The 17,205-nt window shown below is 38.2% G+C and overlaps 1 protein-coding gene across 1 annotated transcript in view; it reads right to left on the reverse strand.

Moving 5' to 3' along the window:
* tat (tyrosine aminotransferase) overlaps positions 1-17,205 on the reverse strand; it is a 49,055-nt gene that overhangs the window by 6,614 nt on the left and 25,236 nt on the right. Inside the window, exon 8 of the mRNA XM_039763464.1 lies at positions 2,558-2,710. Within this exon, the coding sequence (XP_039619398.1) occupies positions 2,558-2,710 (153 nt within the window). The remainder of the gene's footprint in view (positions 1-2,557; positions 2,711-17,205) is intronic.

Raw genomic sequence — 17,205 nt, forward strand, 5'->3', positions numbered from 1 at the left:
TTATATGTCAGCATTTTTTTTTTTCATTCTTTATTTTTCACATCAGGAATTCATTTGGAAAAATATAGCAGTGCCAACTTGTGTAAATTGTTATGGAATAACAATGCACACTAAGAATCATGGCCTGATATTGCTAATTACATGAGTTTGGAGGTGAATAGAATAGAACAGAATGAAAACATAAAGGGAATTTTATCCTTCTTCCAATTTCAGATAATATAGATCATTACTGAGTTTGAGAGAGTCAATTGAAACTGTTCCAGTTGAGCAAAATAAGTCTTCATGTAAATATTTTGGTATGGGATATTACAACTGATTCCCCATAGCACTCTTTTAACCTATCTGGTACTACTTCATATATTTCTGGTAGGGCATTAGATGTGATTTTAAATTCAAGACTATTCAGAATATATAAAGATATTTTTGCCCAAAATGGTCTGACTTAGTAATACAGTTGCTTACATTTTAGACAAGATATATGTGATAAATGAACAATGTTTAGTTGAATTAGGACATGCTTGACACATATTGCATTGAAGAGCATGTAGCTGAATTCCGTTCCTTTTCTGAATCTGTAAATGACAGATCTCTTCCCCCATTGTTCTCTAAGATTATTATGGGGCAAGTTAAAAAAAATGCTGTGACATACTCTGAAAATGCTCTCTGAATCATCACCCACACTAGCTGATATCACCTGAATGACAGATGTATTGTATTTGAAATCTGAGGAAACCTGGATACCTTGCAAATTTTTATTAAGTTCTAAATTCCAGCAACAAACTTTTTCTTCTGTAAACAAACCAAATATATTATTGTAATAAGTGTATATTTTTAATATGTCACTGTGCTCTATACACATATTTTATAAATCTACTTTTCTTTCTACTCACATGAAGAGCTAATACAAAGTCAGATTTAGCACACAGGGGCTCATCATTTAGAACTGCTAGGCAAGCATTAGAAGACAAGACAGGGACAACTACAAAAAATGGGCATTGTACTATTTCTGTGTGACAGAGTCAGAATGAAATTGTATCCTCTCTTTTCCTTTTTTGGAATGGCATGATTCACCTAAGTGGGGGCCTGCACATGAAGAAAGAGTATAAAGCCTTGGAACATTGCCTGGAACACCTTTGAAGCCGACGGACAGATGGGAGATACTGTCATTTGATCTGACTCTATACATCGGGCCCCCACTCCAGAAGGTCTTTTCATGGCTTCCTTCATCTGTTATGCCATGTAATCCGTCATTAAATAAAGCTAAGTTATTTCTCCTACGTGATTTCTTACCACTGTATCACTAAGGGAGGGGTATCGCCTTTTTATATTATATCTATATAGTTTCAGGTTATGTAACATGCTGCAATTACAAAATAACTTATTCCAACAAGGGAGCTAGCGCCTCCTGCTGGATACAATTATCAACAGAGATATCTTTAAATTTCACATAACTAACATCATTCATAGACTGAATGCCGCTTACGTCAAAGAAGGCTGAAGTAAGAGGTTATTATGAATACAAGCAACAGTTAGAAGCTTCTCTGCATTACAATGTAGCTTTGTATCTTTAGTGATTTGTGAACCAAGGGCCTGGTGGTAAATTGATGACAACTAGTTTTGACTAGAGCAAAGAGCCGACGATACAAAGAAGATTTAGAACTGGATTTCTTTTTCTTTGCTAAGTATGTGAGAAAATTATTTTAATGAAGGGTCTTACTCAGTTACTACACTCTTAAAAATAAAAGTGCCAGGGTGGTTGTTCAGAGCAATGTCAAATGGGAACCATTTATAATTTCCAAGAGACACCTCCACAAGTAGGTTCTGGAAAGAGACTTTATTTATTTAGGTTGGCAGCAGGCTTAATATAGTAAATAACTATGAACTGTGGTAACAGATTTGTGAAATACCAGTGGCTCATGATTTTAAAGGACTCTTGCTGCACACAGCAACACAGGGTAAGTCCATGTTTTCTTAATATGTTTGTGTCCTGCTAGGTAGCCTACCATACATTAAAGATTTCATATTTTTTTTCTACAAATTACCACGTTTTTCAAAGCACAAAGAATCAGCTTCCTGTGATCTAAATCTGGGGAGCCTTGTCATGTAAAGAACCATAACATGCCATTAAAGAACCGTTGTTTGACAGTGAAACCCAACAGATGCTCAAACTCTTTTTGACCAAGTTAACAAGTTATCAGCTTCACTCTGCCATATTCAAATAAAGTTAAAATTGAAACTTAATTAAAGTGAAACAGATAGAGACAGTGAAATCGAGGAAGATCACCACACACTCTTATTCTAAAGACATTTAGCACCACCAGCAAATATATTCATGGTGCATACATTAATCTTTACTAAAACTTTAGCTTCCAAAATATCATTTTTTTTAAGTCAATGAAACATTTCAGTTTGGATTATTTAAGACATTTGGCATGACTACTGTTGCGTACCACACAAAGCTGCTTGTTTCTTGTATGTGCATTTTTGAAATTATATCATTTAACATATTATGTGGATTTGTGTAGAGGCCACTATAAATAATTTATCTGGTTGTTACCTCACTTCCAAATAAGTCCTTCCTGTCATGGATAAGTATCCAGCCAAGTCTCCACCCGGGCACCAACCACCTCTTTGCTAAACCACCACAAGACAGAATGGGAACATCAGTGCTCAGTGGTGCAATGGGATAATATCTGCTACCAGGGAATACCTGTATAAAATAAAAAGAATAAAATAAACATGAATGAGTGACCAGTTCTATCAATCTGTAAACTGGGATGTATTTAATTTGTTAATTAAGTAATTTAATTCAAAAAGCATCCACCTATTCTCTTGGCCCTGAAGAAGTTGGTCGTCAGTGTGGCATCAGAGTCTAACAAATCAGAATTGGTCAGAAATCAAGGACCAACCCTGGACCACAAACCAGTCCATCACTGGTGCTCGTGTGTACTCTTGACCAGTTTAGTATCATTAATCATTCTGCCAGCAAGAGTTCAGCTAAGGATAAGAGACTTGCTGTAATATTAAAACATCAACATAGCAGAATGCTAAATCTTAAGAAAGTCACTTAGCACTATAACAATTGGTGAGTGTGAACAAGGAAGGGTGAAAGACCTCAATTGATTCTGACTAGTGGAAATGCTTTCATTTCATTACAAGAATGTTGATGAGAACAGGCCTTTCAGCCAAACCATTCTAGCAATGCATTTCACCTAATTTCTCCAAAATGACTTCAACATGATAATCCACAAATTCCTAGTCTACCAGACTACCTGATTACTTATTCCATCTAATTAACTTTCTAACGTAAGTGTAAAATGTAACTTCTAACAAGTTTCATTTTGAGAATTTTTCTAACGTAGCAACTGGGATCCATTGTACTAATTCCTTTTGTAATTTTAAACACTTCAGTCCTGTTATTTCTTAACCTCCATTTGCATAAACTGAAAAGGGAATGGATGTGTAGGTGGTCCACTACTTCATGTACTTAAGGTCAACAGCAAGGACAGGTTGGACTAGTTTTGGAACACAGAGGAAATATATAAAAACGGGCAGAGCAGACTCTCTTTTCTTAAGAAAATGTGTTCTTTTAACAGGGGTAATGACATTCTTCACATAACAACTCAGTGATGGCCAGGGTGATTTTTCTACTCTCTGGTGTGCTTAGCTGGGAATATCACTTCCAGAAAGGCCCAGTCAATCAATAAGATGATTAAAAGGCAGGCTCACTTATGGGGCACACTCTGGTCTCCCTTGAGGTAGTAGCCCCTGGAGGTAGTACCCTTTTATTCAGTTTGTTGCTTCAGTAGATGTCTGTTGAAGTGATGTTACCAGACCAGCACACCAATGCAAAGAAAACCAAACTGTCCATCACAGAATTGTAGAACATGTCACTACCTACATGAAAAGTACACAGTCTCCTAAGAAAAAAGTCTGCTCTTCCCTTTCTTATATAGTTCCTCTCTGCTCTTTGAATGGTGATCGGACATAGAGGCCCTTTGATGCAGCAAAAGTCAATAACCTGTTCCTTGGTTTTGCTGATGCTAAACTGCAGACAATTCTTTCTATGCCAAGAAATAAAGTTCTCCACCTGTCTTCCTATACTCTGCCTCATCCCCTTTATCAATACACCCCATACATGCAGAGTCATCTGAGAATTTCTACAAATGAAATGACCTGGTGTTATATTTATAGTCTGAAGTGTGCAGAGTGAAGAGAAAAGGAGATAGGACTGTTCCTTGTGGTGCTCCAATGTTGCTTACATCCACATCAGAGACACACTTCTCGAGCCTCACAAACTGTTGCCTGACAGACAGAGGGTCCATTATCCAGGACAACACAGGCTCATCTACCGGCATATCTGATGAAATCAAAACACACAATCATCACAGTGTCGCCAGCTTTATCCAGGAGAGTGTAAGCCCTGTGGAGCACACAGTTAATTGCATCCTACATGACTGGCAAAAGGCAATGGTCTTCCACAGGTGGTCTTTCACAAGAGGACTCATATATTGTAGACCCAGCCTCTCAAAGGTCTTCATGGTGTGTGAAGAATGGATTAATGTATTTTATCATTAAAAGTATTTTAGCTTAGTAGATGATCGATCAACTTTGTACTAGAACAAAGAAGATTCAGAAAATGAATTGATAAAAGATTGAATGATTAGTGGCTGGTAGATGTTCTTGTGTGCCCTGCTGCTAATTATTTCTGTACTAGCCAATGCCCGCCATAGGATACGTCGGTGTAAGAATAGGAATGGAAAACGGCGAAGAAGGAATTCAGAAATCAAAAAGAAAGAAGTACTTCTTGAAAGACACAGTTGTGAATAGGTGTTTTGGTGGAGACGACAGATAATGAGTCGAAAGATCTAACCCTAGAAAAAGTACAACTGGCCATGGCTGAAGACTAGTTGCTGTAGATTAATGCAAATCTTTGCAAACATAATGCAAGGCGGGATGTTGGGGTCGTGTTTGAAGTAAATGACAATGGTAGCAGGTAGAATCTCGGAAAGAGCTCGAATTTCAGCTTCACCACCATAAACTCCAGATGTTGCCATGTATTGATAGTACTCCTGACTTGTTATGATAACACGACTTGCATTGGAAAAACAACAGGAAGAATGTCTCCAAATATGTCCCAATGTGATGCAATGAAATCTACTGCCCTATGTTGTAGTGAGAGTGCATTGCCTTCATCAACCGTTTGTGTCAAGAAATAACCCATTGATAGGAACAGGCAGTTGCCAGATCCCGGAATAGAGATGATGTTGTACAAAAACCCGTTGACAGAGAAGATGCTGTTGTTCATTTTACTGTTGGGGAACGCGGTAGTCCGAAGGAGGAATAGGAATCTAGAAAAGCAGTGTGGGGGTGTATGGGAGGCCTCAGGCAGCGTGGGGTAGGGTTTGGAGGAAGACAAATAGGAATCAAGAAATGCCGTGTGGGCTGCGTGTGGGCGGGACCGGTTTTAAAGAGGAAGCAGGACGAACCAGAAGAGAAATATATACAGTAATCCCTCGCTATATCGCGCTTCAACTTTCACGGCTTCACTCTATCGCGGATTTTAAATGTAAGCATATCTAAATATATATCACGGATTTTTCGCTGGTTCACAGATTTCTGGGGACAATGGGTCTTTTAATTTATGGTACATGCTTCCTCAGTTTGTTTGCCCAGTAGATTTCATACAAGGGACGCTATTGGCGGATGGCTTAGAAGCTACCCAATCAGAGCATGTATTACATATTAACTAAAACTCCTCAATGATATAAGATATGCTTCCCGCACAGTGCTTCATTGTTTGCTTTTCTCTCCCTCTCACCCTCTCTGCATTCTCTGAGCCTGACGGAGGGGGTGTGAGCAGAGGGGCTGTTTGCCTAGAGGATCCTCTACAAAATGCCGCTTTATCGCGGTGCTTCGGCATACTTAAAAGCACATATTGATTTTTTGATTGTTTGCTTTATTCTCGCTCTCTCTCTCTCTGACATTCTCTGCTCCTGGCGGCGCTCCTTTGAAGAGAAGATATGTTTGCATTCTTTTAATTGTGAGAAAGAACTGTCATCTCTGTCTTGTCATGGAGCACAGTTTAAACTTTTGACTAAAGGGTGTTATTTCATGTCTAGAGGGCTCTAATGAACAGTGTTGGAGAGTTTATAAGGGCTTAAAATATATTAAAATAACCATACAAACATATGGTTTCTACTTCGCAGATTTTCATCTATCGCGGGGGGTTTTGGAACGCAACCCCCGCAATCGAGGAGGGATTACTGTATATAAGAGATTTTACCAAACTCAATTGCGCTTGTATTTTTGATATTTTCACTTTAGGTCTAAAAGTTGAGACACTTTTCATATCTGCATGAAGTCATCACCAAAAATTAAACATGAGAGCAAGATAAACTGAAAAAAACTATTTAAAGAAGGAATTACGATAATTAGATTTAGGGTTATCTCCTGTTGAATTCCTGATGCTGCTGCTGGATTATGTGAATTTCCCCTTGGGATTAATAAAGTATCTATCTATCTATCTATCTATCTATCTATCTATCTATCTATCTATCTATCTATCTATCTATCTATCTATCTATCTATCTATCTATCTATCTAGTCTCTGGCCACTCAGCACTTGTATCATGTATGGATGGAAGGATGTATAGCGAAAGAAGAACTAACCATTCTCATTAATCCTCTGGGTGTTGAAAGATTTTGACAGTAAGGACCTTCTGCAACAACCACAAGGTATTGTCTTATTTGCAAAAGAAGCAACTTTAAAAATGTATAAATTTACTATAGAATTATAAAAGTAGAAAAATTACTCCTGAATTCATAATGTGCTCAACTGAAATCTATGAATTGTCTAAAAGTGCAAAATCACACTAACAGCTGTTATTTTCAAATTAACAAAATATTTTCACATAATGCACTGAGTAATACATTTAACTTTAATCCACTCATAGTTCTTGTCTAACTGCAGGGAGTATGAAAGTGGGAATTCACCTAAACTGCATGTGTTTGGGGTTTTGTGGGTGGACTATCAGGCAGAAAACCCATGCAGGCTCATTAAGGCTAACATATTTTAATGAAAATGATCTCCATTTACAAAGTATGTTTCTTTCACTGTTTTTGTGGCAGGTATAAAATACTACTGGAAAATAGTTTTAAGTTTTTTGAAAACTTTATTTGTATAGTGCATATAACAGTGTCTTGATGTTTGAGACAAAAGGATGTTTGACCATCTGGAAGCTGTTACTTGTGTGGAATGCTGTTTCTACTTTTTCGTAACAGTTACGTTACCTGGTTCATATTAAAATGAAGTTCAAGGAAGAAAGAAAAAAAAAACACAAAACAGGGGCTTTTGGCCCCATATAAGGGAATGAAAGATCTTGAAGCGGGATACACCCTGTATATTGTCCTAAAGGGGAGAGAAAGATGGCAGTTCTGTATGTTATCTGAAACAGGGGAAATCATTAGGGGGCTCACTTACGCTTTTTTATTCATCTCATTTAGGCCATAGTGGTCTACTTGTACCTACCCTGAAGTATGGTGAACTGTGGTGAGACATTTTCCAAATTAACTAAAATCTTGCAGAAAAAATATTACAGTCTGCCTAGAATTTATTGAGCCAAGATGGGAGACAAATGATCACAATTATAGCAGGGTCTCAATATGTTTTCCTGTAGGTAATTAATTTTTGTTTAGGCTGTAGCCCTACACATCTGTACTGGATTAAGTATGTTTGAAAAGGCATTGATAGATTGATGGCTGGACTGACACTTTATTCTCTGTTTAAGGTATCTGTTGCCTTAGCCATTTGCTGAGGCATTACCTCTCCTTTCTTGTGTTGTTTAGCCTTCTTTTTATACATCCTGTCTTTTCACCATCTTTTGAGGTTCATTGGTGTTTTGAAGAGCCTTGGACTGATTCTTATTTTTTTTTGGAATATTGGCTCACAAAGTTATTTGCTATTCCTTTGGTTTAGTGGACATGGCTTGGCAATTTTGATTGCCTGTTGTTTTTCTGATGTCTGATTGTCTTATTTAATAATTGTTTTGATGTTAGTTACTATTGTTTTGATTTTGGAATGTTTTATTTTGCTTAATTTTCTTAAATTTACTGAATACATTTAAAAATGAAATTATCAAGGTTTTGTTCTATGTGTTATGAAGTAAGTTTGATAATATTTTCCTTGCCCAGCTTTTGCTGTTTTTTAGCTTAATATGTAGATTTCAGTTTTGTTAGTATTTTTCAAGGGCGGCACGGTGGTGCAGTGGGTAGCACTGCTGCCTCCCAGTTAGGAGACCTGGGTTTGCTTCTCAGGTCCTCCCTGCGTGGAGTTTACATGTTCTCCCCGTGTCTGTGTGGGTTTCCTCTGGGTGCTCTGGTTTCCTCCCACAGTCCAAAGACATGCAGGTTAAGTGCATTGGTGATTCTTAATTGTCCCTAGTGTGTGCTTGGTGTGTGTGTGTGTGCACCCTGCCTGGAGTTTGTTTCCTACCTTGCGCCCTGTGTTGGCTGGGATTGGCTCCAGCAGACCACTGTGATCCTGTAGTTACGATATAGTGGGTTGGATGATGGATGGATGACATTTTTCAGATTAACTGATAGTTATTCAAGTTAGTTGAAACCACTAACTCAAACCACTTACACCTGAACACCAGCAAGACCAAGGAACTGGTAGTGGATTTTAGGAGGCCCAGGCTCCTTATGGACCCTGTGATCATCAGAGGTGACTGTGTGCAGAGGGTGCAGACCTATAAATATCTGAGAGTGCAGCTAGATGACAAATTGGACTGGACTGCCAATACTGATGCTCTGTGTAAGAAAGGTCAGAGCTGACTATACTTTCTTAGAAGGTTGGCATCCTTCAACATCTGCAATAAGATGCTGCAGATGTTCTACCAGACGGTTGTTGCAAGTGCCTTCTTCTACGCGGTGGTGTGCTGGGGAGGCAGAATAAAGATGAAAGACGCATCACGCCTGGACAATCTGGTGAGGAAGGCAGGCTCTATTGTAGGAGTAAAGTTGGACAGTTTAACATCTGTGGCAGAGCGACGGGCATTAAGCAAACTCCTGTCAATCATGAATAATCCACTGCATCCACTGAACAGTGTCATCTCCAGGCAGAGGAGTAGCTTCAGTGACAGACTTTTGTCACTGTCCTGCTCCACTGACAGACTGAGGAGATCATGCCTCCCCCACACTATGCGACTCTTCAATTCCACCCAGGGGACTAAATGCTAACATTACTCAAAGTTATTGTCTGCTTTTACATGTATTTTTATTACTATTTAATTTAATATTATTTTTTTGTATCAGTATACTGCTGCTGGATTATGTGAATTTCCCTTTGGGATTAATAAAGTACTGTATCTATCTATCTATCTATCTATCTATCTATCTATCTATCTATCTATCTATCTATCTATCTATCTATCTATCTATCTATCTATCTATCTATCTATCTAATTTTTATGTTGCTTCCCAGCATCATTTTGTTTAGTAAGGGTGCCATACTATACATATATTATGTAGTGGTTGCTATACCTATGCAGAGAGGCCAAGACCTGTCATGTACCAATTCTTCAAGTTAAAGGTCAGCAACAACAGTTCTTAGTATCCAAGATTGCAAACAACTTCCTTGAGACTTTATGTGTGAAGAACTTCTGCCTAGTTTTTTTTCCCAGTAAATTAACTTTACCTACAACTTCTTACTTTGATTTTGGATTTTGTGTTTAGCTTTGATGACAGTGCATTTAGATCTTCCGTACCCACCTTTGCATAATTATTTTAACTTCTTTTCTATTTAAAATTGCCCTCTACTATTTACATACAAAACACTATCGAACCAGGGGTGATGATTCCCTTCTCCCTTACTGTAGACCTCAGACCTAATTTGTAATATTTAGGCCTTTTTTTAAAGTTTTGAGGCCTATTCTTAATGGATGTAGTAAACCATCCTCAAACAAAAACTAAATTGGTGTAACAAGGTTCTAAGAGTGGAATGCAATGTTAGCTTTCTCCAGACATAGGGAGGACACATATTGAAATATGATTCAGAACCCGTTGAACATGCCAGAACTGTTGTAGATTATCCATGTGTATTTTGGAAAAATTGTTTTTTATTAGTATGCAGTGGTTTCCGCCTTCTTATTCTGCTATTGAACACTTTTTCTCCAGTGTGTACAGTATTGGAAGGCTGAGATTGTACTGACTGACCTAAGGGACAGCAGTTGTTTATTGAAATTGAAATTGTGACACAAAACATCACGTACAAAAGTCATCACCGAGGCGGAGACAAATCTAATAAATAAAGCATAGGATGTGAAACAAATATCAACATTTAAGAAATGGAGCAAGGAAGTCAATAACCAGAAGAATTCTCGCAACTGGAGCTGAAGTGTTAAGACCAATGATATTCAAGAATACAGGCAGAAAAAAATAATAGACAAGAGGGTGTTTTTGGTGGATTACAGGTAGAGAGTGGGAAAGACAATGAGAAATTCTAGCTGTTGTACATAATGGGAAAGAGTGCAACACTTACTAACTATCTACTGCCAAATGCACATTTTTATTTTATGAGGGGTCTCTTATTTCTGGCAACAATGGAAAACCGTGACTATTCACAGTACTCGATTTTGTGCAGGGCAAAAGTAATTTTTTCCAACAATGTTCACAGACAGAGTATTTCACTTTTTATTGATTATATCACAATTCCAGTGGGTCAAAAGTTTACATACACTTTGGTAATATTTAGTAGTATTGCTTTAAATTGTTTAACATGAGCCTTTTTATGGCAGCTTGGGAGCAGTGGCTTCTTCCTTGCTGAGCAGCCTTTCAGGTTATGTCTATATAGGAACTTGTTTTATCGTGGATATCACTACTTGTCTATCTGTTTCCTCCAGCATCTACACAAGGTCCTTTGCTGTTGTTCTGGAATTGATTTGCACTTTTCATGCCAAAGCACATTCTTCTCTAGGAGACAGAATTCATCTCCTTCCTGAGTGGTGTGATGGCAGTTTGGTCCCTTTGGTGTTTACACTATATATCATTGTTTGTACAGATGAATGTGAAACCTTCAGGCATTTGGAAATTGTTCCCAAGGATGGACCAGATTTGTGAAGGTCAACATTTTTTTTTTTGAGGTCTTGGCTGATTTCTTTTGACTTTTCCATTATGTCAAGCAAAGAGGCAGAGAGTTTGATGGTAGGCCTTAACATACATCCACATATTGACTCTAATTAAGCTAATTGGCTATCACAAGCTAATTGTGTAATTGCCTAAATGTTTGACCTCATTCTCTGGACATTTCCAGGCTGTGCAAAGGCACAGTTAACAAAGTGTATGTAAACTTGTGATCCACTGGAATTATGATATAGTCAATAAAAAGTGAAAAACTTTGAGGTCTGTGAAAATTGTTGGAAAAAATTACTTTTACCCTGCACAAAGTATATGTCTTAAATGATATATTTGTATATGTAAACTTCTGACTTAAATCAGTTTTAAGGAGGTTTCCATTATTTTACAAATAATAATAATTTGTTATTTAATTTATAGTATTAGTTTTTAATTTGGTGAAATGCAGCCACATTTATTTATTTATATCTGTTGGCACACACCTGTGCATTGGGGTCTAGGCAAGCACTTCCATTTTGGAGCAAGTGGTGGCACTGTCCTGACCACCTTCGTATTTCACCCATAGCTTTGACTGGCCAGTCAAGAGAGATGTAAGTCTCCACCCGTGTCACACTTTGGAGTGTATTTCAACCTTTCTGGTGTCACAACCCACTTTTTACCATGCATGAGTCTTCTCGACCCACCTTGGTGAATCATGTGAGGGAGGGGGTTGACCTCCTTGTGCATTACCGCAACCATCTACCATTATAAACAATAACAACTCGCAACCCACCATCAGCAGCCCATAACACAATGCTTGAGAAGTACTGTAGCAAAGGATTGTCTTTGAGAATCAAGATTCAGAGAGACAAGCACTGTCACAAATTTAGTGTCCTCTGGTCAACAGGAGTTTGTTATTGAGAAAGCTAAATGCCAATTGTTTTCTCCTGAATTCGACTTATTTTTGTTTCTTAATTGTGAATAAATGGAGCTGCTCCCTTAGTACCCCAACCATGAAGCCTGTGCTTGATGATTTATTTTGAGACACGGCCTTTACATGCACTCATTACCCTGTGGCAAGACTCTCCACTTTACACCTCCAGCTGCAGGACCCTGAATGATGTTACAAGATTCTTTGGCTGGAGGAGCCACAGAGGGGTCTGTTGCTATAGGTCTGCAGCCAGACCCTTCTCGTTCTACTGGTATTCCACCAGAACATGCATATTTTAGGAAACAGTGCATATTTCTGAATGTTACTCAGTTTCTTAAACCTCTCTAAATGAAGTACACTGCACTTCAAAATTACGAATTTCTGTTGGAATATTTTAAAGAAGACAAAAATGCAGTTTCATAGTATTGTTGAAAAATACCGCGTATCCAACAATTATGAATATGACTGGAAGTTTTAAATAATGTGTTGGCTTCATTAAGTCCAACATTTCAAAAAAGTGGCTTGACACCATTAGTAGCTTATTATCTTGCATTGGTAAATTGAATTAAATCTGAAAATTACACTTTGGTAACATTGTAAACTTTAGAATGGGCATCAGCAGCACAAAGTTGGTACAGTTTTGGAACAATGATGTAATTAATAATATAATATAATATAATATAATATAATATAATATAATATAATATAATATAATATAATCATCCTCTTTAATAAAACCCCTGTGTGCGTCCAGGTGTCCATGTGTGTGTGTCTTCTGGTGAAGTGCGCATGAGCGGGCCACACCGTGCATCGCACCGTGCCCCACCCATGCGCACGGCACCATGGACACACACACACTGGAAGCTGGGCACACAGTGAATGGCCTAGCCGCTGCCGTGCATGATAAGAAATAAAGGACAACCTTACTGGGGAGAGTGCTGATTGGGTAGTCAGGGTCGCGCACATAAAATCCGTTGCTGGGGAGACGCCACACATACAATAATCAGCTGCATGCCAGCACAGATTAAAATACTTGCCGGGGAACTAAACAGTACTTGCTGGGGAGATGCCATGGGCACGATTATCAGCTACACACCACACATTAAATCAGTTGCTGGGGACACTCTGCTGATTGCAGAGAAAATTAAAGTCGTATTACAGACAACAAAGCCAGTACTGCTGTCAGAGAAAATTACAGGCATTTTACAGAAATACAAACCAGTATTACTGCTAGAGAAAATTAAAGATGCACAATACAGTGACGCATATTACAGCCACATACAAGCCAGTATTACTGTAAGAGAAAATATTACGGACGTATCTACTAACAACATGCCACCCAAAAAAAAGGACACGTCAAGTAGGACAAAAGACACAGACAATCAAATCCTATGTAAGCAACATCTCCTGGAAGAACGGTCAGCTCAACAAGTAAACATCAACAAAAGAAAGGCAGAAAGACAAAGAAAAATACGAGCAAATAGATCGATTGAAGAAAAAGAAAATGACCGTCAGAAAAACGCTAAAAGAGAAAGACTCAGAAGAGCAAACCTTAGAAAAAGTTGGGATTTACTTGCCAGAACCAGTATTCAGCCACTGTCAGTTATATGTTGCATTATCAAGAGTTTGACGTTTTCCAGATTTTGTTGTCAAGGTTGTATCAGGCAGAATATTTACAAGGAATGTTGTTTATAATGAAATTGTATAGAAAAATTTCATGAGGTAAAAAAATAGAAAAGTTTACCTAAATACTCGTATCTTCTTCAGATATTGTGTCTTACAGATTGTTACAAAGTTTTATACTAAGGCAATATTAATTATACTTACTGTGTTGTCATATACGTTTCTATTTTATTTTTATTATTATTTTACTTTAGGCTTCTTGCAAAATGCACTACTGTTCTAGCGCCCGTTATTGTAACGGGCTTAATGTCTAGTATAATCTACAGTATATATATAATTCACTAAGGCAAGACATTCATGGAAAGGCAAGACACCCATGGAAAACACGCAGGAAAGGGCGTGGATTCACTAAGCTGCTGAGAAGTAAGACACCTATGGCACACGCAGGGAGGGGCCACGGCCACCAACTCCAAGACCATTGGATATGACAACAACTCGCAGAGCCACGCCCACGAATTCGGACGCGACGACACAAAAAGAACAGCGTCATTTATATTCGTCTGTCGTGGAGGCCTCATGTACCTCTGAGCCACTTTGACTGTTCATAGAGGCATGTTTCTCGTGGAGGTGAGTCGCCATATGCAGCGTGTGAAACTATTTGCGAGGGGAATCCCATGGAATCCTTAAAACAATCCTTTACAACTGAGGTTAAAGCACAATGAAGTAAGCAGTCTTTAAAAAATGACTTTTTGGTTACGACGCACGACGTCTTGCACCATAGCAAACTGTTTTACACGCTACATACAGCAATTCGCATCCGCGACAAACGTGCGTCTTCTTCACTCACGGACAATTATATGTTGCTCTCTCCAGAGTTCCATCTTTTCATTCACTTTCTGTTGTATCCTCAAGCCCTCCCTTTTTAGACAACTGTGTCTTTCCAGAAGTGTTCAACCATCAATAAATAATTATGCGGCGTTTGTTATGCCGCGGTTCACTTTTGTGTTGTATTTTGCTCTCTCCAGAGTTTCATCTTTTCATTCACTTTCTGTTGTATTCTCACACCAACCCGTTTTAGACAACCGTGTCTTTCCAGAAGTGTTTAGCATTCAATAAATAATTATGCATGTCTAGGCGTGGGTAAGCCGTTGAACCCCATGGAAACCGTGGAATTCCCACTAAGTGCGACTCATACTCTCCCACTGTTTTCGTCCCTACCCTTTGTACACACCCCCCTCCCACCTCGCTACTGCCGTGGTCGGGTGTCTTGGTGGATTATATTTAGAAAATCAGCCAAAACCGCACAGAGCAATGAAACGTCTACGTGAGTCACAGGTGCTTAAGTGACAAGTTGGAGGTGGGCAAATGAGCGGGCAGTGCATACTGAACGAGAAATCAGCAGACTAGTATGACGGAGGGAGCTGAATGGACGTCCTTCTCTCCTCCCGTTCCACACTCCGCGACTGAGTGCCGTGCACCCCCATCCCTCCGTCTGGCAGGAGAAGGCGTGAAGGCGGTCCGCCAGTTTTCAGTCACGGACGATTGTGTGTTGGTTCGTTCCGTGCATTGTTACAATTGCTTTTCTTGGTGATTTATTACATTACCGATTTTTCAAATGTTATTTTTCTCCCTGTGCTTAAAAATCATTAACAAACCGGCCTGATTATGCTCCGTATGGTACGCCGCGGGTTGGCTAGTATAATATAATATAATAACTTCAAATTCTTCATTGATTGAAAAAAAAATCAAAAGCAAATTGATAAATACATTTCCAGATATGGTGACATTCAGTACCGCCGCTCCCTATACGCAGTCTGCGTAGGGCACCAACTCCCAGGGGGCACCATCCCAGCTGCTCAAAAAAATCGTTTTTATATATTATAAAATAATATACATATACAAATAAACAAAAATATAAACGTATATATTGCATTTTACGGTGAATGCAGAGTAGGCTAAGCACACGTGATGACGCGCGCGCCCTCATGTATTTACTTTTATTTCAATAAAGTTCTATTTTGTCCCCTATAGTAGGTGTTTTTTTATTATTTTATTTTTACTTCCGTTATATTTGGGGGAGGGGGCACAAAAGTAAATTTCTGCTTTGGGCACCCATATGGCCAGCAGCGGCCCGGGTGACATTTGCACATTAGAATGACCAGTTTACAAATTTTGCACCACTATCCTGGATATTTGGGGAAAGTTCTTAGTAATTAATGCAGCGTGTGAGTGTGGTTTTAATTTAATGAACAGTTTAAAAACAAAATGAAGGAATTGTTTACAATTCGAATATTTGAAAATGCTGATGCAAAAGCTGTCTTTGGGATGGAGGATGATTACATTAGGATAGAGTTAATTCTGAATGGGTATGCGTGAAAGGCTGCAAGAAAAAACTTAAAAGACTTTTCAATTAAAGTATGCAAAATATGAATGAATGCTTCCATAAAAAAATAAATGAAATTTTACAACTTGTATCATTGCATGTATATAATTTTTTAATATGAAAAATTGCTCTTTACAGCCAACTAATGTGCAGAAATCTTTAAAACAATCTTATAAGTTGAAACTTCTGAAAATAATTTTAAAGGTTTTAATTTTGTGTGATTCCATCTTTCATAAGCTGAATTATTGTCACTGCAGTATGCTTATATGACGTTGTATCATTGAGTCCTGGAGCCCTGGAGTGCACACATTCAAAATTGGCTTAAAGAAATCTACCCAAAGGATATTTTTTGCATACTCAGTCTATAAAGAATCAGAGGGAGCATTGGTATACTTTAGTGTTGGGTCTTTGTAATGTACTGAATGAATTTAAATTAGGATCAGGTACCTTGAGCAGGCTACTTGCTGGAGCACAATGGAACCTCATCAAGGTTGTACAAGTTTTAACTGAATCTGAAAATTTGCTTAGCTCACATCGTATTTTCACCATCTGCTCTAACAAAGAAGCAGGGCTCGATAAATCAAAATAAGCATGTGCTTAGGACATCAAGTTAAAGGGGGCACGACAGATATTTTTTGTTGCCAGATTTACTATGGACCATATGGTGCACAAAAAGGGGCTCCCACATCCCTCCATCATGCTGTAAGTTTTGTTTCATTTAAAAAAAAAAAAAAAAAACTTTACGTTTTATTATTGTTTATATTTTGAATGAGATAAATATGTGAGCACCAAAATCTTTTAAGTGCTTAGGGTTCCTAGAGTTCTTCATCTGGCCCTATAAATAAGCCTTATCTCTTTGAAGTTAACATCTGTTTTTTATTACTACTTGTTACAGAGCAAGCAAATTAATGACTTTCTTCTTGTAGAGAATGCATCAAACCACCTCACTTTTATGAAAAATGCCAAGTCATTCACAAGCACGTTAGGCATTAAGGGCAGACTCACCCCCTGGCCAGTTCCCAAAATCCAAGCCATAAAAAGACACCAAATGATTTCAACAGTGATTTAGAACCTAAAGAGTCCCCACAGAGTTATTTGTTATATTATTTCAACATTATGTTGTGAGTTTACGCTGAATATCTCTGTGTGTTTTAAT

Source organism: Polypterus senegalus, chromosome 9 (assembly GCF_016835505.1).
Source record: "Polypterus senegalus isolate Bchr_013 chromosome 9, ASM1683550v1, whole genome shotgun sequence".
In the NCBI taxonomy this organism is placed as follows: Eukaryota; Metazoa; Chordata; class Cladistia; order Polypteriformes; family Polypteridae; genus Polypterus; species Polypterus senegalus.